We start from the raw sequence: 24,478 nt of genomic DNA on the forward strand, positions 1-24,478 counted from the left end.
TGTTAGTTTACACGATTTGTGTTTAATGTTAGCTTTACGCTACAAACTACGTTTTCATGCAATGCTAAGAGCTTTACGTTTTTGCTTTGGGCTTCACTTGTGCTTCCCAGCGGCAGGCTGTTTTGTAGTCTTGCCTTGTTTACAGATTCAAATAATAATTTTACCTGCACGCTGCCGGCATCATAACAGTATTGATAGTATCGAAACCTGGATCGATCACCCCTACTCTACATTGAAGCTTTTGTGGTTAGCTTCTTGTGTCGCCTTGCTATGTGTGTACAGCGTGTTTAGCCATTACTTTTCTTCTAGTCCTCCAGTGATAATGTTACGTGGAAAAAACATACTTTATTTTCTGCCATGGTGGTGAGGATTAGTATCTCAGAAACTGGCTATGCACTGGAGATAGATGTCCCGTTATTGCAGATTGCTCTCAAATTTGGCAAGACACGGAATTCATACAACTCCTGCATGTGTGACAAGGAATCCCAAAATCTAATAGTTTGCCCATAGCATTCATCCATTTTGAAGGAATTTTTCACCTGAGTACACTCTTTAGCATGTAAAAACTCAGGCAAAGCTGCTGTAAAGATCGTCAGGTAATCAGTTGATCGTCGATCAGTTAAAAAAGGGAAAAATTGGCCCCTGATCAGATTCCATGATTGAGATCATGACATCTCTAGTGTTATATACTAGGGCTGTCAAACTAATAAAATATTTAATAGTGATTAATCACATGTTGTTCACAGTTATCTCTAAATTAATTGAGCTTAATCACAGAAATATATAATTTTTCGGCATTAATAAGTGTACCCGAGACAGATAATTTTTATGTTTTTAATACCATGACTGGATAATTAATTTGCTTTAATTACATTTTTTTAAACATTAAGCTTTTTGAAAACAGCTCAACACAAAAATAATATAAACGTGCTTTTAAAGAGAATTACAAAAATACTTTAAGTGGCTCTGTGTCTTGCCAGATTTTGTAATTTGTAAGAATACAGAATTTGTATTCCTGCTTTAGGAGCACTTGCATGCATTTCAAGCAGAGGAGCAACACTTCCATGTTTAGATAGCAGTTTCATGCATTAATAAAAACAAAATGTGGATTGTTACGATCATGCTTTGATGGTCAAATATGTTAGGTGATTTTTTTTCTACCTGAATAAACGTTTCTGATATTCTGTACTTTACATGTGAAGTGAAGTGAAGTGAATTATATTTATATAGCGCTTTTCTCTAGTGACTCAAAGCGCTTTACATAGTGAAACCCAATATCTAAGTTACATTTAAACCAGTGTGGGTGGCACTGGGAGCAGGTGGGTAAAGTGTCTTGCCCAAGGACACAACGGCAGTGACTAGGATGGCGGAAGCGGGGATCGAACCTGCAACCCTCAAGTTGCTGGCACGGCCTCTCTACCAACCGAACTATACCGCCCCATATATGCCATTAACTTGCACATTTTGTGCAAGTTAATGGCATTCATATCTCCGCATGACAATGTTTTAACCTTCTGTACCTACTTATTAATAACATTTTATATTCAGCCTGTTGAACATTCTGTATTTGCGGACTATCAATCAGAACAGGTTATAAAAATCACCAGATTACTTTTACAAACAGTTTTTAAAATCAACTAACACACATATTCATGACACTAGGAATGCCAGCAATGGCTATTTGGCACTTCCTGCTCCCAGGACCAATCTCCTCAAACATACAGTCATGTATAGATGTACATCATTGTGGAATCGGTTGCCATCTCACATTAATCTCTCACAAAGTAAATTGTCATTCAAGACAGCTTTGAAGATACACCTATTGCAGCTGCCCACATGACGTGAATTTTTAATACTGGTTTTAACTAGCTTTTTATCTTATGTTGTATTTTTCCATTGTATAATGTCTGGTAATGCATGTATTCTTTGTATTTTAATTTTGTATGCTCCTATATGGACCCCAGGAAGACTAGCAGTCGCCTTGGCGTCAGCTAATGGGGATCCATTCAATAAACAATAGGAAGGAAAGAAGAAAGCGAATTAATGTTTATAACTGAATAAATTTACATTTACAAAAGAATATACCATAGCGATGGTAATATTGTGTAGTGAACTGTAATTGCCCGGTGTGGGCTGCAGAGGGCAGTGGCAGGCATGCCTGCAGTATTAAACCTAGTCTCAGTGGTAGCGAAGAAGAAGACGAGATTGTTCAAAGACAGTCTTCCTCTGTCATATTGCCGCTGCCATTACAATACACTTAATTTCAATCTGCCAGAAAACATTTAGAGAAATGTCACAGTATAACAGAATATTATTGTCGTATTGTAAGACGATTTTTCATTGTTTTGTTGGTTAGACCAGATGTGAAGCGTAGCGTTTTGACAAAAATCTCAGCTAAAAGTGACTTTAGACTTCCTTCCTTCTTTGTTTCTGCTGAGCATTTATTCCATTTTACAAAAGCAGTTTGAGTAATAATCTACATGTTATGTTATAAATGCACTTAACTGCAATCCGAACACGGATGTGAAGCTCCTCCATTCTATAAGCAGTAATGTGTTCGCTCCAACGATGTCGTCTCACGGCGATTGAAGGTAAAATTGTTTTGTCTTGTCCGGAGAACAACTTGCCATGGCTTTGGATCTGAGATTTCCATAAGGTACCCTTTTTTGTGCAGTTCTGCTAGCTATTTTTGAGCTTGTGGCTCAAAAGTAATTGGACGCCATTACACTTTCACCCGAGCTACGGAATTAGCCGAGGATCAAAAACGTTAATCGTGCGTTAAAAAAAAATCAGTGCCGTTAAAGGAACGTATAGTTAACGTGTTATTTTCGCGTTAACTTTGGCAGCACTATTATTAACTAATAGCATTTCGGATAACTAAAGTTAGTATATTATATCGCAACAACAACAAGACTGCAAGTTGTTTGTTGCTTCTCTGTGTGCACGTGTAGATGCGACAACAGGGAGTGACAAGCCATAACACCAGACAAATATATTGGAATGATGAGAATTTTTTGTTCAATTTCATTAGTAATTGTGAAAAATATTACTGGTATTATTTAATAGGAACTTTCAAAAACTGTGTGTTTTGTTTAACCACTAATGATAAATAAAGCATGGTGTTCAATCAATTTCCTTTATTTAACCAGGTAAAGACTCATTGAGATTAAAATCTCTTTTTCAAGAGCGACCTGACAAAGAGGGTGGCACAAACAAAGTTACAAAAATAATTACAACAAGACAATAAAACAGAACAACAGCAGTCATACCACAACAGGTCAACAATTATTTAAAACAATTAAGTAAAAATTCAATTTAAAAGTAAGTACATTTCCCAAGAGAACTGGTTTCTCGATCTTTCAAAATGGACTTAAATTCCCCCAAAGTGATACATTCTGTTATATTCTTCCGTTTGAAAAATGTAACTGTGAGACAGTTTCAAGCAGCCCTTTTAACTGTACCAGATTTGGATGCACCCAATAATATATCATCATTGGCATTAGCTGACATCACAGCCAATTAAGTGTGTACTACAAAGCGCCTCAGTCACATGGCTTCAAAACATGCAGGGCCAACTATCCTGTCCACAAATAACTCGCATATACCAACAGATATGTGCGCATAAGAAAAATGTCCATTAAAATGTCATTACAACCACACCAAAATCATTATCAAGAAAAAAAAGCACAGTTTCCCAGAGGCTTGCCACCCTAATGGGCTCAATATTTTGCCTCCCTCAGCGCCAGGAAGAAGGCTAATGTTGCAGAACACAAATGCTAATCTGTCAGCGAGGCAGACGCGTGAGTGAATTTGACTGATATTTACAGTTTTAATAGCATGGATTGAATTAATTCTCCTGGCTAAAGGTGTTGTAATTATTCTAAGCCGCCTGGCGCGAGGGGCTGTAATGGAGATGCTCCAGTGGTATTCCTACTTACTCACCTTCACCATGTTGTCTCCTTAGCACTCTCAATAATGTATGAATAGCTGTGATTCCATTTTGAATCACGTGTGACGCTAATCCCTAATCCGCCTCGGTAATAGTATTCATATTCCTGTCAGTATTGAATGTCAGCCGATGCTGGGTTTATTATAGGAGTCCATTGATTAAGTAGCGCCCAACTGTAAGTCCCAAGCACTTTGCCATCTGAGACTACGTTCACCTCTCATCAGAGTGAAGCCATTTGTTGGCCGTCAAGATCCACTTAAATGAAGCGAGGTCTTGGCTTTAGTTCGGCGAGCACATGGATGGAGCTGCATTCTCTTGTTTGTCTTCAACAATATCTACAAATGGATTTCCCTCCGAGTGGTTGAAGTTGCTTACGCGGATGCGTTCACACTTGTCATTCAGTTCAAAGGAACTCTTTCTTTTCGCTTTTTTTAAGCCAAGTGTGAACGAACAATGGTGTGCACTAAACACACCCGAAATTACTTGACATTGGTGTTAATACTGCTTGCAAGCAGTTCTTTTTCAAGGTTTTTTGGGACCCTTAGCAAAGGTGGGACCTTGGCTCCCCCAATTTTTTTTTTTACATATTTAACACGGGCAGCACGGTGTGACAAGGGTTAGTACGTGTGCCTCACAATACAAAGGTCCTGGGTTCAATCCTGGGCTCGGGATCTTTCTGTGTGGAGTTTGCATGTTCTCCCCATGACTGCGTGGGTTCCCTCCAAGTACTACGGCTTCCTCCCACCTCCAAAGACATGCACCTGGGGATAGGTTGATTGGCAACACTAAATTGGCCCTAGTGTGTGAATGTGAGTGTGAATGTTGTCTGTCTATCTGTGTTGGCCCTGTGATGAGGTGTGTCCAGGTGTACACCGTCTTCCGCCCAAATGCAGCTGGGATAGGCTCCAGCACCCCCCACGACCCCAAAAGGGACAAGCGGTAGAAAATGGATGGATGGGGGTATTTAACACATTGTAGCAACTAACATACTGTTTTTTTCTGTCCTAACCTGTTACGCTTTTTACTCCAGGATATAGCCCACAAAACAACTAAAATTGTCTTTTAATTCACATAAAGCTAGATATAATAAAAGATTAATCATTCTGGTAGGAAGTACTCTGATCACTAAGCTGGCAAGGTAGGGAAAGGAAAAACAATGTCACTGGCGGGGGAGGCAGCCAGTGGCACGAAAAAGTACAAAATCCAACTAAGTAACAACAAAAAGTGACCTCAAGGGAAAACAGGAGGACTGAGCACAAATACAAAAACTTTAAAAAAGGCTATGCAATGATGTGACGTGTTGGAACACAATGGAAAGATCCTGCGCCACCAAGTGTGTTTGGTGACACTACAAAAGGGTGAGGGTGATTACAAACAGCTGTGCTCAGTCACTCCCGCCTTCCCTTGGGAACCATGGCAACTAGAACACAGAAAAGAACAGGGGATAGATTACGCCAGCAGGAGCCACCAAAAAATCAGACATGCAACACTAACCATTTTATGTCTATCAATATGTATACATTGTATCAAATAAAGTGTTGATCTAGTGAAATGAGTTAAATCGAAAACAATGGTAGGTATGAAAACCACTAATCTATTTGTTATTAACATTATGACTGACATATGTTGTCTTTAAATTGGAAGTGGAGTTGTACTTTGTTTTTGGTGACACCAAGTGGTCACAGTAATTCATTAAGACATGCTGCAGGAAGTTAAATGATGCGGACATGTTTGTTACTGGACACTTTCTGTCTTGGAGACTTTGTATGTGTAATATGCAGCTATAATTATTTGTATTTTTACTCTTGTTTACATGGACTAACGTGGTGTTTTAGACTATCTGTATATCTAACTTTTGTGCTGAGCTGTTGTGTATCTGCTAGCTCCTATTTCCCTATAGCCTACCATGTTTACCTTGTGTAAATGACTTAACTAAAATACAAGTACATACCAAAATGTTTGTGTTTTTGGAGGACATTTAGATGTTAACCGGCTATCCAGCTTTGTATGAGCAAATGCGCTTTAGGACTGCTTTTATCTGAGCTTCTATTGGACATTTTACATGCAAGCCAATATTACCAGATACTTGTTTTATTTCTTGGGGGGCGGGTTGCTGATATTCGACGGATATCCGACAGATATCAATATTGGATCGGGACTCTCCTATTTAAAAGTATATTTCTGAAGCTTTTTGTGAAACCTAAGCAGCTAAATATAACAAAATATAAGTTTAACTTATGTATTCAACCCAGGAGATGGCATTTTTGAGTTGTATCACGTAATATGTCACAAAAACTGCCCCAATTAAGTCCTTACTTTATGTGCAGCATACGTCAAAAAATGTTGGGTTTTTTCATACATAATCAAATAACTTCATATGCCCTTTTGACCTTTGACACATTTTCTATTCAGAAATGCATTTAAAAAAAATCTACATAACAATAAAACACTATGATATTTCTAGTTGCTGGCCTAATGCATTCGTTAAGCACTATAGGTCAAGAAAACTTATACTAAAACCCAATTTTAATTATTGGATTATAACCCAGCGTGAGACTTTGAACTCATTTTTATTTGACTCAGCAATTTGCTATGTTTTGGATCACTTTTTTATTTTATTTCAGAACAAATGTTTTGTTATGTTTCTTAACTATATGTTCTGGTTGTTTTTATGTTCTTATATTTTACTTATTTTCATGTGCAGTCCTTTTTTTTTTACAACTTTGGTTGTTCTTAAGCGGCTGTAGAACTAAAGTTGGTATGTGTGGTAACATATCATGTTATGTAGTGATAACTTTTTTCGGTGAACTTAATGAAAAACTGAAAAATGCAATTGTTGTAAGAAGAAAAACTGTCTGAGAATGCTGAAAAGCTGAAGCCGAACTGAAATGTTAACATTTAACTCACCTGTCAGATGGCATCAGGTAACAAAAAATATGACTCAACAATTAGAATGCCACATGTAACAAAATATATGGCAGCTAAAGAAAATCTACCATGCTAACTTATTAGCATGTCAACAGTGAGCATGTGTCAAGTACTAAAATAAATGACCTGAAGTTTATACCTGAAAAAATAACACCAAAAAACATGCTAATGTTGCTTACATTAGCAAGGAACATTTTGACTTTGGAAAAATGTGTAAATTCCAGCATTCACACAATAAATTAAAAAAAAAAAACGGTTCCTGGGCCACAGATTGGGTACCCCTGGGGTCAGGGGAAGAGCAACTACTGGACTTTAATATATAACAACTTAAGTTTTAGTCTGGAGTGGAGCAAATGAAGCATCTCCCAGAGATTCTCAAATATTGGAAGTATTTGCAGACCTTTGCCTCTGTTGAGCCACAAACTTGAGAAGGCCATAGAGCATTGATCCGGGAGACGTGATGCTTGCTCCTCTGGGATTCCTGACACTGGCTGCAACCAGGAGTCAGAGTTCTAATCCTCAAAAGAGTTGACAAGCTGTAGTGTCGTCTTTTCCCAGAGCTTCTCTGACTTTTATTTGAACAAGAGAAATGACCGGGAAGCTCCTCAGCTCAGTGTGTTAGCGTGCTTCCCTGCATCAACTGACCTCATAAGCCGATTCTTATAATGGAAATCTGCCACTACTTCTTTTTAAATACTTGGTCCTTGCCTGAACAATACGTTGGAAACACTTTTAGCAGTAAATAGGGCTTGGGACGGCCACAAATCTGACTGTGATTTTACTGTTCATTAACCCACTGTACTACCGCTGCGCTTATTTACTCAATTAACTTGCTCATTTAGCTTCTCTTGGCATCGTGCTGGTTTATTTGCCTTTTTTTGAAACACCTAATCATCCGTGAGTAATGGGAAAGCTGTGTGAGGAAAAAGCCACGCTTTCACCGCAGAATACAAGCATATAAAGGCAAGTACATGACAAGGGGATCATTGCGACGTTCTGCAAATTAACTTGACCTCTGGTATGCTTAAGAGTGCTTTATTATTATTATTATTATTATTCTTATTATATACTTTTATTAGCTTTACTGCTCATAAACTCGCAGCTTGAAACTGAGACACTCCGTAAATGAATGCAATATTTGTTGCGGCTTTGCGATGACGAAGGAGAAGTTGAGCATCAGGAGTAGGCGGCCCGCGGCTAGGAGATTCAAAGCTGGGGGCCGCTGCAACTGATAATCGATGCCAAGAATGGCAGAGGTCAGCCGCTTAATGAACACTCGGGTTATTACAAGGTACTTTGTTCCTTACTGTTGTGAACTATAGCTCAAAACCCTATCAGCCTTTGACCCTCGGCCGGTGCCATAGTGGGGGGAACTTGGCTGCAGTTAGCTTGCTACTGATGAGCCACACGCGAGCAGAAATGGACAAAAAAAGGCTACCTTCCGGAAATGTTAGGTTCAAATCCATGGCAAGTTGTTCTCCTGATAAGAAAGGACTATGTTTTGCCATGAGAAGAGGCGAAATCCCTGCAGCAAACATGCTGCGTGCGTCGTTCAGTGGGTGGTGCTTCACTTTCGTGTTCAGATTACAGTTAAGGTGTAGTGATAACATAACATTTAGATTGTTACTGTGACTGATTTGGTAAATAAGATGACAGAAAACCTCAACAGAAATGAAAGACCGTCGGCAGGAAGTCGAAAGGAGACTTTTTTCTTTGCAAACAGCTTAAAACAACTTAAAAACATGTCAAGACACTTTCTCAAACCAATCACTTTTCCGGCTTCAAAATAAAAGTGCTATGCTATGCATCCGTTTTAACTACATTTACAAAATAAAAATGTTTTACATTCCGATCATGTTTTGTCGATAGGGATGGGCACCGGATCCGGTACTTTTTTGGCACCGACCAAAACCAGCTGGTACTACCGGACACCGGTTCACATAAGATATAGCGGTGCCATGTTTCGGTGCCTGGATTGCACGTGACGTCGCGTGTGAAGTGAAGTGAATTATATTTATATAGCGCTTTTCTCAAGTGACTCAAAGCGCTTTACATTTTGAACCCCAATGTCTAAGTTACATTTAAATCAGTGTGGGTGGCACTGGGAGCAGGTGGGTAAAGTGTCTTGTCCAAGGACACAACGGCAGTGACTGGATGGCGGAAGCGGGGATCGAACCTGCAACCCTGAAGTTGCTGGCACGGCCGCTCTACCAACCGAGCTATACCGCCCCACATATGTTTGAACTAGCACTTGCAAGTGTCGAGTACTTGCTAGCACTTGTGAGAAAAACAGGCAATTTCTAAGCGGACATGCTCTTAGTAATCTTGCAACCCATCAGTATTTCATGACAAAAACCCAACCATGCCAAATAGAAAACACCCTAAAGTGTGGCTCGTCTTTTCCAAATGCCATGCCGATGCAGATTACGCTCGTTTGTTTTTAACTTAATTGCCTTAATTGTTCCATGGATTCCCATCACATATTTTCCAGATGGAAAAAGAAAGGAGTACATGGACGCAGGATTGTTTTGCGCAATACTGAGAAAATAACACTGCATTGTTGTAGTTAAGTGTTTTTATGTTGAAGACATTTGCTAAACAATTGCAAACATGTTACTATACAAATAATTGGATATCGTTTTGATATATTTGATGATCGATCGATGGAGAAATAAATGTTACATTTAAACATTTTAAGATTTCATTATTACTCAAATGTTTTACTACATGAACAAACGCAAAAGTACCAAAAATTGGTACCGTTGCGTACTGGTGGATGAGTAAAAATGAACCATATTTAGTGTTTGCAATATTCGTACAGCCCCAGACTGCTACCACCACTTACTTTGTACTCACTCACTTTGTACTCACTTCAAAGGTTATTTTCTCTTCTCCTTCTCAATGTTCTTGTCCTCTGTCCACAGGAGAGGGGAAGGATCGGCGTCATCTTCAACGTGGGAACGGACGACATCACCATTGAGGAGAGCGCGGTGATGGTGAGCGACGGCAAATACCACGTGGTGCGCTTCACACGTAGCGGCGGCAACGCCACGCTTCAGGTGGACAATCAGCCCGTCATCGAGCGGTTCCCCTCAGGTAGGAATGTGGCCCCTCGTAGGGCGGCCTCTTATCAAATAAAATATGAAAGTTGAGCTTTTTAGTTTGTGGCAAACCTAAAGGAGAGAGGGGAAATGTGAGATCGACAAAACTTTGCATGTGTTTTGGAGAAATCCTTCATAGACATGCCTGTGCTCCAAGATAAAAGCATATCATTGCACATCCTGCATGAGTCATTATGAGCGTTACTACTCTATTTAGGCCTCACTTGTAAGGCTATTTTAAATGAGCTCACACTTCATTTCTCTCTCTCTCCAATGTGTTTGTACTACCTGTGTTCATGGTTGTTTAAAAGGAAGACATTGTGCGTTCCCGTCTCGTTAAGCTGTAAATGAGCCGAGCTGGCTGCAGGGGGGCGGTACCGCTGCTAATTGTGTCATCAAGAATCTAATGAGTCATTCACAAGGAGGAAGGGAAGGTCGCTTTGCATCGAAAGTTGCAAAGCGGTATAGTACACAAAGCGGCGACTAAGAGGTGTATGAGAGGTGTATATAGATAATTATTCAACACACGTGTATGCAATGTGAATCAATTAAACAAGCATATCGTTCAAGCTGGGAAACATTAGCTTCTCATTTAAAGGGTTCATATTATTATATTGTTATATGTTTTATACTATTATTATGATTTTTCTACATACAGAACACTTCACTGTGGTCTAAATCAGTGGTCCCCAACCACCGGTCCGTGACGCATTTGCTACCAAGCCGCACAGAGACATTAAATAATTTATAACCGACCACATTTTCTCCTACTTAACTTTCGCCAGTCCCACCAGACACTCCAATAAGCTTGTTCATAGATGTATTATAAAACTCCTAATAGGAAGTCGCCATTTGCTATATTTGTTACATATTTGTTACATGGGACAATGCACATTAATAAACATATAAAATGTAAAGGTGCCAAATCGTAGCCAAAAGCTAGGTTCCATCTGCAGTTCGCGACAGGTTGATGACCGAAGATCAGGGCAGATCAGGAACAAAGTGACCATAGGAGTTAATGTGCATAAGGCAGATAGAGAAGTACTAAATTGTTGCATATAATAATTGTGCTGAAGGAAAAAAGTACACATCTCCTTTGGCCTAGTAAGTTAAAGGGGAACATTATCACAATTTCAGAAGGGTTAAAACCATTAAAAATCAGTTCCCAGCGGCTTATTTTATTTTTCAAAGTTTTTTTCTAAATTTTACCCATCACGCAATATTCCTTAAAAAAAGCTTCAAAGTGCCTGATTTTAACCATCGTTATATACATCCTTCCATTTTCCTGTTACCTCACATAGTGATGCCGATACAAACAAACATGGCGGATAGAACAGCAAGGTATAGCGACATTAGCTCGGATTCAGACTCGGATTTCAGCGGCTTAAGCGATTCAACAGATTACGCATGTATTGAAACGGATGGTTGTAGTGTGGAGGCAGGTAGCGAAAACGAAATTGAAGAAGAAACTGAAGCTATTGAGCCATATCGGTTTGAACCGTATGCCAGCGAAAACGACACGACAGCCAGCAACACGGGAGAAAGCGAGGACGAATTCGGCGATCGCCTTCTAACCAACGATTGGTATGTGTTTGTTTGGCATTAAAGGGAACTAACAGCTATGAACTAGGTTTACAGCATATGAAATACATTTGGCAACAACATGCACTTTGAGAGTGCAGACAGCCCAGTTTTCATCAATTAATATATTCTGTAGACATACCCTCATCCGCTCTCTTTTCCTGGGGGTCTGGCGGCAGATTTCTTTGACTTTATCGTTGGAAATGCATCTGCTTTGAGTGTCGCAGGATATCCACACATTCTTGCCATCTCTGTCGTAGCATAGCTTTCGTCGGTAAAGTGTGCGGAACAAACGTCCAATTTCTTGCCACTTTTGCATCTTTGGGCCACTGGTGCAACTTGAATCCGTCCCTGTTCGTGTTGTTACACCCTCCGACAACACACCGACGAGGCATGATGTCTCCAAAGTACGGAAAACAGTCGAAAAAACGGAAAATAACAGCGCTGATTTGACTCGGTGTTTGTAATGTGTTTGAGAAAACGTCATCGCTCCGAGAGCGAATAATAGAAAGGCGTTTAATTCGCCAAAATTCACCCATTTAGAGTTCGGAAATCGGTTAAAAAAATATATGGTCTTTTTTCTGCAACATCAAGGTATATATTGACGCTTACATAGGTCTGGTGATAATGTTCCCCTTTAAAGTGCTGGTATTATTGCACATCGTCCTATTACATAAGTAGTTTGCAATAACGGATGTATTTACGCATGCAAAATTGGACCAAAAAGCTAACATTAGTGTATCTACGTATGAAATATTGCACGAAATATGAATACATAACTTTTAGAATGGAAATAGTAATCCACAGATATATCTATTGGAGCTAATGTCAAGTATTTCTAGCTTTTTTATACTGTATATCCATGCTCTTGTCCTTGAGTGTGATGTATCACCTATAACCCAACAGATACTAAAGCCGAAACTAAGCCTACTACTAGCAAAAATGAGCAAAAAACAAAAGTCTATGGAGAGCTTTTTTGCAAAGAGAAAAGGCCAGGGGCTCCCAAAAATTTAATTTGTATGGTGAGTTTTTCCAAGTACCGGTATTAATTTTTCATGCACTTATTTGCTACATCTATCTGGAAGGCCGGTCCGTGAAAATAATGCCTACATTAAACCGGTCCCTGGTGCAAAAAAGGTTGGGGACCCCTGGTCTAAATAACATGTAAGGGTGGGGCTTTGCATAGATTTTGTTTTACAGACCTTCTTTAGGCTGTTCTCTCACTGTCTCTCCAAAATACACAGTTTTGTGGGCGGTCTTATTTACGTGCCGAGGTCCTCCTCCAGGCCAAGCCCCCTACGACTGCATCTTCACCCCATCAGAAATGTTGTAGTTTTAGCGCATCCATATTGAGTCTAAAAAGGGATATAAATTAGAAATGTACGCTACTTTTCATTTACAAATGGCGGCAGCAGAGGATTTTAGCATGCATATGCATGTACAAGCCAGTCTGCCCCATATCAAGAGAATAGAGAAAAAAAAGAACTTTGGACTACAATTGAATAAAAAATTATGTAGTCGCGCAAAGCTCTACCATGAACTTCGTGGAAATATCCGCTGACGTGACTAAGGTGAAATACGTCACCAAAGTCTCAAATTCCAAAGGGCTTGTTTGAGCAAGTTTAGAAGAAGGCAATATGATTTTATAAACATCTCCGCCACACCTCCATTGTTTGATTTCAAATTTTCAGTACTTATGAGGATCCAAAATACACCAAAACAGGTGTCAACAGGTAAGAAAAGTTGATCTTGCATTATAGGACCCTTTTAAGTGGCCAGTCGGTGTGGTCCAACATCACATTTTCACCTACCAACCCGAACTTTGAGTCTGAAGTCAAACGTAACACCTCCTCAAGATGGCGGGATCATTGTATTCTTCCTATTATTACAACATTATTTGTCACAGCATTTATTTTATTTATAGCCTTTGTTTTGGCATTAACAAAAGCATATTGTCTCACCTATCCATCATCGTGGCAAATCCTGCTGAAGACAGAGACAGCTAACTCTTTTCAGCTAATTTTGTCATGGAACTGGAGCCCCCCACCCAAAAAAAACAAAAAAAAACAGCAGAAGCTGTAACTAGGAGCCTTGATCTCCTAATGTGCCGACAGCTTTGAAAGCAACAGCAGCCCGTTAACACAGACGAAAGAGAGTTATCCTCGCCCCATATTGTATTCTTTTTATTCTTCTTCCCCTTTCCTGTTGTTGTCACACCCTCCTCTCTCTGCTGATCAAAAATTGAGCGTTATTTTGTTGTTTGTTGCTCAGCAAGATGAGTCTTGAGCACACATTCGGGGGGCTTGAGTCTGCCTGGAGCTTGGAAGATGCAACGCCAAGGAAACGGAAGGGAAAGAAGGGCGGGAAGGAGAGGGGGCTACCCACTTTGATTCATTTAAATGCTCAAGACACACACAAACTCCTTTCAGGCTGTTCGGTGGAGGCTGGCGTCCTGGAGGAGAAGCATTTGGGGAGCAAGCTCCTCGCAAAAAGGGGCGGAGTTGAATGTTTTGGGCTCCCTTGCCGAGACAGAAAGTGTGATTGAAACAAGTTCCTGTGACCCACATTAGATGGTTTGATTCTCTCAGTGGAGCAAAACATAAAACAGAGATATGATTTCCTCAATGCTTAGGTCAATTTTGTCCTGATGGAACGGCAGAACCAAAATGTCCATGTTTCCAACAGTCAGACAGAGAAATAAGGCATGAGTCTAATTCCATTGTTGGTCAAACGCTGTGTACCTCCGAAACACAGAGACAATTGTCATCAATTCAGCTTGTTCAGCCACGTGTATACACGATTAGAGCTGTCCTAATAGTAGAAGCCGTCTGGTCAAATGGATAACATTGCTCTCCACAGCTCTTACGTGCAGTAGGGAATGTTTTTTTGGGGGGGGTGTCGTTATGGTTATCAGGGTAACATTTTAATTGTTTTTGAGTGACTAAGGCCCCTTCTACACTAAGGTTATCCAAGGTAAATCCCACCTAACCTTATCCTTGTCCACACACACACAATGCTCGTTTAAGACCCCCTACCCCCTTCGACCGCCGGTGCAACGCGACCTAGTGCGGAAAATGCGCACGTCATAGTCATCTCCATTGTTGCTTTGTGTGCAAGTTCTTAATTTTAACTTATCTGAACAATATCCAGTGTTGTGGTATTTCAATTAACTGTAATCCAGTGTGCTGTGGGGCCCTATTGTAGTGAATCACACCTGAGCCATCATAAATTAATAAAATCTTTATTAGACACGTGAACAATGTGATAAAGAACATTTTACATCAATCAAACTAGGGATCTAGATATCTGGTCAGGACACTCCTCACTCTTTTGCTTTCACCTTCATTGTCCATTCCTTTTTGTTGACTTTTTATACTCTGGACCTAGACGTTGAGTCTGCGACATACATGGCGGACAATAACTGATACAGTCTGCTTTGCCAGTCCCAAAGCATTCAATGTTTTCCGTAGTCTTCCCTCGACGGCCAAGTAATACAAAGCACACGCTACCTTTTTTATCACATCCACGGGAGCCCGCATTTTTGTTGACTCTCTTTCGACAAATGGACAAAGTTTTTCGGTAAGTAGAATCACAGCTGACCTGGACATGCGAAAGTTATCTTGCCTTCTGAAAAGTGTTGTATCCCAAATAGCTGCAATCGCGCGTTTTCTTCTCTCAAGGTATTCATGTGTGATTTCCACAAGCGTCTGTACATGTAGAAGAATGAGAAACATGGGCATGTCTGGATGACTCGCCTCCATCTTTCCAGTGGTTAGCTCCGGTTGTTATGAAGCTGGCTGTGGCGCGTTCTTTCTGACGTCACTTCCTGTGTGGGCCGCGGTCTTTCTGGCGTCACTTCCTCTCCGAACTCAGTTTGTAAGCGATCAATGAGTCCATACAAAGCTAAGAGCCAGAGATTCAAGAAATACACAGTGCACTTACCCGTGTAAAAAATTATCCAAGGAGTGTTACCTTAAATGATGATTTAGTGTGGCTGAGACGGGGCTTTGGCTAAATAATTATTTGTTTAAGGGTTTATCCGGCTTAGTGTAGACATGGCCTAAGAACAAACTTTCTTGTACTCAGTGAATTATTTTTCATTGATGCATCCATCAATGACATTGTCTAAACATGCATTTCCTGCTTCTGGAAATAACGGCAGACTATTGCCAATGAGAAGCAAAGAAAACGTATTATATCTACCACCGTTACGGTTGTTGTTTACTTACTGCTGTTGTATTATTTTCAGTCTTAATTCAATACTTTATTTGTGAATACTCCAGGTAAGGAAGTTTTGGTGTTAAAATACAGTACGTTTGATTAGTGTTGCGCGATATAAATAATATAAATGATCTACATTTGGCCGACGACAGAGCTTTAAATGCCATCTTTATATTGTGACAATGCGTGTTAATGACACATTCTAGCTGTTTCCTGCAAATTTTCCAGAGACAAGCAAAATAAGGAGTCCTCAACGCAATGTAGAATTCTCACTAGCAGCTAACATCCCTCCACAGGGCAAGCCATTTCTAAATCCGCAATCCTCTCTCTAATGGTGGCAAATAATGTACAAAAGTAACATTATCACTGGAGGATGAAAAATAGCTCAACATACTTTACTACACATCGTAGGAGGTAGAGATGCGCGGATAGGCAATTTATTTCATCCGCAACCGCGTCAGAAAGTCGTCAACCATCCGCCATCCACCCGATGTAACGTTTGATCAGAACTGCACCCGCCCGCCATCCGCCCGATCTAATATAGATGATGCAAGGCATTAGTGAGCCTGCCAACTACTCCGGTTTTCCCGTAATTCGTACGGTTTTCATCAACCTATTCCGGGTTTTTCATTAATTAAAAAAAAAAAAAAAGGGTGAAAACTACGCAAATTGCACCTTGTGCAGACAAGATTTTTCGATCGGACACGGAGGAATTAGGGATGTAAAAGACCACGTTGGGACAAAAAAACACAAGTCTAATGCCGTTGCTAGCGATACAAGTGGAAAACTTTCAACGTTTTTCGTCGCCCAAACAGATTCTTTGGATGTGATAAATGCCGAAGTTTTATTTACGGAGGCAATAATTGAGCATGGATTTCCAATCGCACTGGCTGATCACATGGGACAGTTAAATGTTTGTCATGCAACCTTTAAAAATCATTACGCGGTGATCGCGGTCCCAAAAATAAACTTTTCTTGCATGATAATGTCCAGAAAAATTCGCTTTATATTACTATAGAGTCCTTTAAACGAATGAGTTTGATGGTTTATCACAAACCTTAAATGAAAGAAGTCCTTTGTTCTCCTGCACCATGGCCTTGCTTCGTGTTTGGTGCGCAAGCTTTATAACCTCACTGAGGTTATAAAGCTTTTGCCTGTTAAAGAAAGGAGACTGATCCAACGCAGCACAGACTTTCGCGTGCCACGCTGTCACGACCCAGACGCACACCAGTACGCAATCATATGGGAGCCGCGCTGAGCGCACCTCCAAGCGCGTCTTGCTGCCGGCGACGGCCGGGTATATGGGCCCGACGCTCCAGCGCCATCCATTTTCAGGGCTAGTTGATTCGGCAGGTGGGTTGTTACACACTCCTTAGCGGGTTCCGACTTCCATGGCCACCGTCCTGCTCTCTATATCAACCAGGGTGAGCCCCACCCCTTTCGTGAGCGCACTGCGCACGGAGTGACCCCTGTTACGCGCCCCCGGCAACAGGGGTGGCGGGCAGGTAAGCTGCGCTGGCGGAGCGCGTGGAGTGACCCCTGTTACGAGCCCGCGGCCACGGGGGTGGCGGGCAGGTAAGCTGCTTACCTGCTGCGCGTGACGCCGGCCGCGGCGAAGGCGGACGAGGCGGGGTGTCGGTGCGGTGGGCGCGGTAGTGACCCTGGACGTGCGTCGGGCCCTTCTCGCGGATCGCCTCAGCTACGGCTCCCGGTGGGGCCCTCTCGGGGGAAGGGGCCTCGGTCCCGGACCCAGGCGAGGCGTCCCTTCTCCGCTCCGTAAAAGTGTCCATCTCTTTTCTTTTTTTTTCTTCTGTTGTGGCATATGCAGCAGGTGCCTGCTCGTTTTTCGTATGTGGGTAACAACATTTAACTATGTATATATATTTCCGAATTGGTTTAACTGCCACCCGCAAAAAAAAAAAAAAAAAAAAATATATCTAATTAATCCACCCGACCCGACCCGCGAGCGGATAAAATCTTATTTTTTTTAATTTCATCCGCCCGATCCGCGGATAATCCGCGGACTCCGCGGTTGTGTCCGCAAACCGCGCATCTCTAGTAGGAGGATATACTAACCGCTAACCACAAGCTAGAGCTCTTGAATGTAAAAAATTGTGGGAGAATTGATACAAATTTCGACAGTAACGATACCAAATATAGTATCATGTCGATAAGTCGGTGGTTAGATTAATATCTTGTATCATCCAAAAATCTTTTATCGTTTTTGTTAATAATTGTGATCAAAACTGTTATCATTTAATGATCTTTTAAAGCGTTGGTACACTGCCTCTGTAACTACTTGGTATTGGATACCCAAATGTGCAGTATCGCCCAAAGCTATTAAGAAGTAGCCAAACAGAAGAATAAATGTACAGTACATTTTAAAATAAATTTAGATAGAAACATGTTACAGCACTCCTTTCAGGGCATTTAGGGGATCCGATTTGGTGGCTGCAGGACTAGGTCTCTGCTTTTTGTAGATGGTGTGGTCCTGATGGCTTCATCTGGCCAGAATCTTGAGCTCTCACTGGATTGATTTGCAGCCTAGTGTGAAGCGACTGGGATGAGAAACAGCACTTACAAGTCCGAGTTCATGTTTCTCGCCTGGAAAAGGGTGGAATGCCATCTGCGGGTTGGGGGGGAGATCTTGCCCCAAGTGGTGGAGTTCAAGTACCTCGGAGCGGTCTTCCATGGGGAAGACCCAGGACACGTTGGGAAGACTATGTCTCCCGGGTGCCCTGGGAACGCCTTGGGATACCCCGGAAGAGCTGGACGAAGTGGCTGAGGAGAGGGAAGTCAGGGCTTCTCTGCTTAGACTGCTGCCCCCGTGACCTGACCTCGGATAAGCAGAAGAAGATGGGTCGATTTTTTTATGTAGTCGTTCACATATTAAAAAAAAATGTGATGTATAATCTGAGCTCAGCCATGATAAAAATGGCTCCAATTTTAGCAGGTCTCTGCAGGCGCATTTGTGGCAATTTCAAAGATTTTGTGCAATCAAAGTCAACCGTTTCTGAACAGACTTATTGCGTGTAGAACATTAGGAAAGAAAAGGGCAAGCATTTTGTCTCTCGCAGTTTGTGGGACATTTGCTTCGACAAGCATGCGGGCGAACAGTCTGAGACAGTAGTGGTGGAACATTGACATGAGTTCCTAAAGCATATAATTTTTGTCTGTATTCTGCTCATTTGTCAACTATTTATTTTGCAACGGAGAATTTGCAACAAGAATTATGAGGCTTATTGCTTTTTGATGTCGTATTGGTCGGATGAATGTGACCCGATCGTTCAGACTGCAGTCACATAGGATACATATCCAATTATATCCACATACGAAAGAGGCCTGGGTCAGATTTTTAAAATTTATAATTGCACTTTTCACACTGACATGACAAAATCCAATACAGGTCACGGATTGACAAAAAAAAATCACAATTAACCCGCAGTGTCAACAAGGCCTAACCTAGTTTAATTAAGGTGTTTAAGTGCATTTTGAAAAGCTGCTTTCAACCCATCCATCCATCCATCCATTTCCTACCGCTTGTCTCTTTCGGGGTAGCGGGGGGTGCTGGAGCCTATCTCAGCTGCACACGGGAAGAAGGCGGGGTACACCCTGGACAAGTCGCCACCTCATCGCAGGGCCAACACAGATAGACAGACAACATTCACACTCACATTCACATACTAGGGCCAATTTAGTGTTGCCAATCAACCTATCCCCAGGTGCATGTCTTTGGAGGTGGGAGGAAGCCGGAGTACCCGGAGGGAACCCACGCAGTCACGGGGAGAACATGCAAACTCCACACAGAAAGATCCCAAGCCCGGGATTGAACTCAGGACCTACGTATTGTGAAGCGCATGCAATTAATTCAAAAATAATTATATTTTGTGTGTGTGTTCACATGTAAACACTGTATCCATTCAGACAGATGGACCCATTAACTGCTTGTCCTTATTCAGGTTATATTATGGAATCTATCCCAGCTGACTCTTAGGGTGAGAGGTGGGGCACACCCTAGACTGGTCGGTACAGTGTAGACAAACAACCACTCTATTCACAACTACGGACAGTTTAGAGTGTCAAATTGACCTAACAACCAGATCTGATTCACCTAATTGGAAAAAATGTCAAATGTTCAATCAACGTGCCTTCCCTCTGGGACTGTTCTAACCTGATAACCTGATAACTGAGGACTCCTTTACTGGGACAGTTGTGGATCCCACCTCAGGTAGTCACTTTTGGGAATTCTCACTTGTAGACCATATTCCAAGAGCACTGCCGTAGGTAAGAAGTTGCTGGGATAGTACACTTGTCATTGGGAAGCTGACGCGGTCTTTTTTACCTTCCTGCTACTCACTGTGCCATGCACTTTCATCCAAAATCTTTGGCTATGTACTCTGAAGTGGCAATTTGGCAGATAGAATGCTGACAGCCAAACATGGCAGCCACAGGTCAAGCACTTTTAAGGGCAAAGCAACACATCTCCTGATGGTGATGTTTGTAATCCCTAGGGTGTGTGTGTGTGTGTGCGCGTACGACAAGATTGTCCCTCCAGTCGTGCACACATTTATCCTCATGTGCGGGTGGGTTTGATGGACAGGAAACAGACAAAAGGTGTCAGAGGAGCAGCCGGCCAGCTAATCCAGCATGCCAGGTGTCCCTGGGGGCTCCTGCAGCCCACCCACAAACCCAAAGTGGCAGAACCACCAGACTCGTGTCTCACCAATCCTCCCTTTTCCAACCTGACCACGCATACACACACTCAGAAGCAAGAGTGTGCGATCCTTAATTGTCTAATTTCGCTCTGAAATCCCCCAGCTCTGTGGAAAAAGGTCGCCAATCGGATGTGTGTAATTGTTAAGTCGAGAGGGTTTGTTTTTTTTACAATTTTATGCCCTCGTTCCTTCCTCCTTTTTTTTTTTTTTTTTTTTATCTCTTTCCATTATACCCCTACCATCCATCTACCATTGTAAGGGGAGGCGGGGGCAGGCCCGAGGATCTACTTCCTGTCTGGAAAAAGCAACATAAAAGCACTCAGCCGGGCAGGTTAAAATGGATAAAACAACAGAAAGAGGCTTGAAGGTACTCAATAAGTGAACATAGATATAACAGCTTCTACTCCACTGGGAAGACTTTCTGTAAGATTTTAGAAGTTGGCCCATGTATAAAGAGGTTCTTCAACACTGAAGAACTAATCTCACAGCTCCCACAAAATTTGAATAATTGTCTAAAATGTCTTAATGGATGAATGATTTGAGATTCAGAGACAAGCAAGTGGTCTAGCTAAAGTTGCCTTAGCAAGATATGCCAGCATACATATGCAATACATAGTTTTTCAAACTTTTATATAGTAGAACGTCAATTTATGAACTTAATAGGTTCTTGAACAGGGGTCGTTAATAGAAATGTTAATTTACTGAAGCAAATGTCTCCTTTAGAAATACTGTAAATATAAATAGTGGGTCGCAGCCTCGATAAAAGTAAATATTAGTAAAGCTTTGTACATTTTGAACACAATATAAAGTGCTTTACAGTACTTTATATCAAACAAACATAACAAAAGGGTGCTGTATCAACTTTCTATTGCATAAACAACCCGTGCCTTGCCGACACACTCACTGTCGCTAGCCTGTGGTGCACTCACAGTTTGAAAGCACAAAACTCCTTACCTTTTGCAGACACGTTGCTGCAATGATTTGTGATGAAAAATAAAATCCAGTTTACCTTCTTGGTTAAACTCGGGGAGGGAAGGGAGTGTGCAACAGAATCTGCGGCTACGTCCTGAATGTTTAAAACCACACAGGCCTAGTGGTTGGAGTGTCCGCCCTGAGATCGGTAGGTCGTGAGTTCAAACCCCGGCTGAGTCATACCAAAGACTATAAAAATGGGACCCATTACCTCCCTGCTTGGCACTCAGCATCAGGGGTTGGAATTTGGGGTTAAATCACCAAAAATGATTCCCGGGCGTGGCCACCGCTGGGCTCACTGCTCCCCTCACCTCCTAGGGGGTGAGGATGATGGGTCAATTGCAGAGTTTAATCTCACCACACCTAGTGTGTGTGTGACAATCATTGGAACTTTAACTTTAACATCACTTGTCCATTGCTTTCTTTGGACTCATATTTAGCTAGCAACACTGGAAAAATGTTGTATTTAGGTTAAGAAAACATTTAAAATGCACACAAAGTTGCACAGTAGCTAACAGCAGCACTCTGCTAACTAAATGAGCACTGTGTACAGTATAGCAATCAGCTTGCCCACAATGGGTAACCTGCCAGGCACAAAATGTCCGCACTGTAGATACACAATCGGTGGATGAAACGTTCGCACACTGAGACAAGGGTCGTACAACAATGCATATTTTTATTGGGTCTGTAGTTTGTAAATCGAAAAGTTTGGAAATCCAGGTCTCACTATCATAGGCGCCGATCCCAATGCCGAGCACCCACGTGGGATGGAAAATTTCAATCTTTAAAATAATTTTTGAAAAATCAATCTTGTTGCTGTTAATTTTGTGGCGAGTTTGGTCCGTTTTACATAATAAAATAAGTTACAAATCAAACAGTCTATAATTAACAAAGTCTTACCAAGATTTCATTGTGCCCGATAACAAACTAATGACACAATCATCTTGACTTTGAACACACTGAACACGTGCGAATAAAGAGCATACTTACTCAACAGCCATACATGTCACACATTAGGGTGGCAGTATGAACAATGCCAACACTGTCATAAACATGTGCCATATAGTGAAACCACACTAAACAACAACGACAAACACATTTTGGAAGAATATTTGCACCGCAACACAACATAAACACTACAGAACAAATTCCCAGAATTCCCTGCAACACCAACTCTTCCGGGACGCTACAATATAAACAAACGCCATTGGTGGATCTACACCTAACATCCACTGTAATGATACCACCTACAATAGCGTATCTAGTCGATACTACTATGATTACATCGATATTTTGTAACATCACAAAATCTTCTTTCTTTCTTTTTTAATTTATATTATGTTTATAAACTCAGGAAATATGTCCCTGGACACTTGAGGACTTTGAATATGACCAATGTATGATCCTGTTACGACTTGGTATTGGATTGATACCCAAATTTGTGGTATCATCCAAAAATAATGTAAAGTATCAAACAACAGAAGAATAAGTGACTATTACATTTTAACAGAAGTGTAGATAGAACATGTTAAAAGAGAATACAACCAGATATTATCAGTAAATGAACAAGTAGATTAATCATCCATTTTCTATCACTTGTTCTTAATAATTTTGACAAAATAATAGAATGAGAGATGACACAATATGTGACTGCATACGTCAGAAGCTAAATTAGGAGCCTTTGTTTGTTTACTTACTACTACTAAAAGACAAGTTGTCTTGTATGTTCACTATTTTTATTTAAGGACAAAATTGCAATAAGAAACATTTGTTTAATGTACCGTAAGATTTTTTTTGTTCAAATAAAGCCAATAATTACATTTTTTGTGGTCCCCTTTATTTAGAAAAATACTGAAATACTTTGGTACCGGTACCAAAATATTGGTATCGGGACAACACTAATACACACACACAGGTCACCCACTGGCAGAAATGTAGATTGGCGCCTATGGTCACTATATTCCTTTGACAATTTGTCATTGACTTATGGCAAATGAGTTACCAAATGCCACTCGCGCCCCTGCAATAACGTTTTGCTTGATGGTGGAAATGTCTTGTTCAAAATTTACAAACTTGTGCTTGTTAATCCCTTATAGGCGTGTACCAAATTGTGGTGTGAGTCAGCTAAACATCCTAAAGTTTGAGTGGGTGTTTTGTAGTGTATTGCACTGTATGTGAAATTTCAGGTCAATCCCACTCATAGCATTTGATAACAGTGCTACCATGTGGTTGATTTGTTAGACAAGATAATAGCACAGCAAGAGTTGGATGGTTGTTTCACCTTTTTGTGTGCAGTGATTCAGGAGTATAGGAGTTCCATCATTGGGTGTCTTCTTTTTTTAACAGGACAATGACACTTTCCATCCATGCTTGCAAGCAAACAATCCGTCCAAAAGCTGTATTGTTGGCACAGATGTTCAGGGTTCCTGAGCTTCTTTTTTTTGGTTCTCTGCTGCTCTGCAACATGTTTTGATTGGATCTTGCACAGTTGGAAGATTTCTCCAATTACTGGCCTGTGGTGGAGGGATGATGGAGACACAGGGAGTGTGACATGTTGAGTGAGAGAGAGAAAGAGAGAGATGGAGTGGGAAATGATAGCTTTGGGTAAAATTAGACAAGTGGCAGGGCGAGATGAAAAGTGGCGAGGATCCCGTTGAAGGAAGAAGAAAAAAACGCACCGCAGGCTTTTTCACTGCTGTTCACATAAAATATGTTGTTGAGGCTATGTGTGTTTCTATCGTGCACTGGCGCAGCTGTGGTGGGTGGAGTGTTTTTACACTCACTTGTAACCTTTTTGTCCATTTTTTAAGTCTTATTAGGAAAAACAAATTGCCTGCAGGCAGGAATAATATATATTTTGTACAACATCACTTGTTCATGCATGGACGCGTATGAGCACGAAGACAGTTGAAGCGCGGGAGCCTTGCTTCTTTTTTTGTACAGTGGATAGAGGGGATCCATCTTAAGTTACCAACAAGAAGGAGGCAATGACATGGAGAGGCTCCTCTGAC

The 24,478-nt window shown here is 41.2% G+C and overlaps 1 protein-coding gene across 9 annotated transcripts in view; it reads left to right on the forward strand.

Moving 5' to 3' along the window:
* Nucleotides 1-24,478, forward strand: part of LOC133606397 (neurexin-2-like) — an 873,942-nt gene that overhangs the window by 801,974 nt on the left and 47,490 nt on the right. For all 9 annotated transcript variants that reach the window (XM_061960335.2, XM_061960334.2, XM_061960329.2 and 6 more), the window contains one exon: nt 9,802-9,973. In XM_061960335.2, coding sequence (XP_061816319.1) covers nt 9,802-9,973 — 172 coding nt within the window. The remainder of the gene's footprint in view (nt 1-9,801; nt 9,974-24,478) is intronic.

Source organism: Nerophis lumbriciformis, linkage group LG05 (assembly GCF_033978685.3).
Source record: "Nerophis lumbriciformis linkage group LG05, RoL_Nlum_v2.1, whole genome shotgun sequence".
Taxonomy (NCBI): domain Eukaryota; kingdom Metazoa; phylum Chordata; class Actinopteri; order Syngnathiformes; family Syngnathidae; genus Nerophis; species Nerophis lumbriciformis.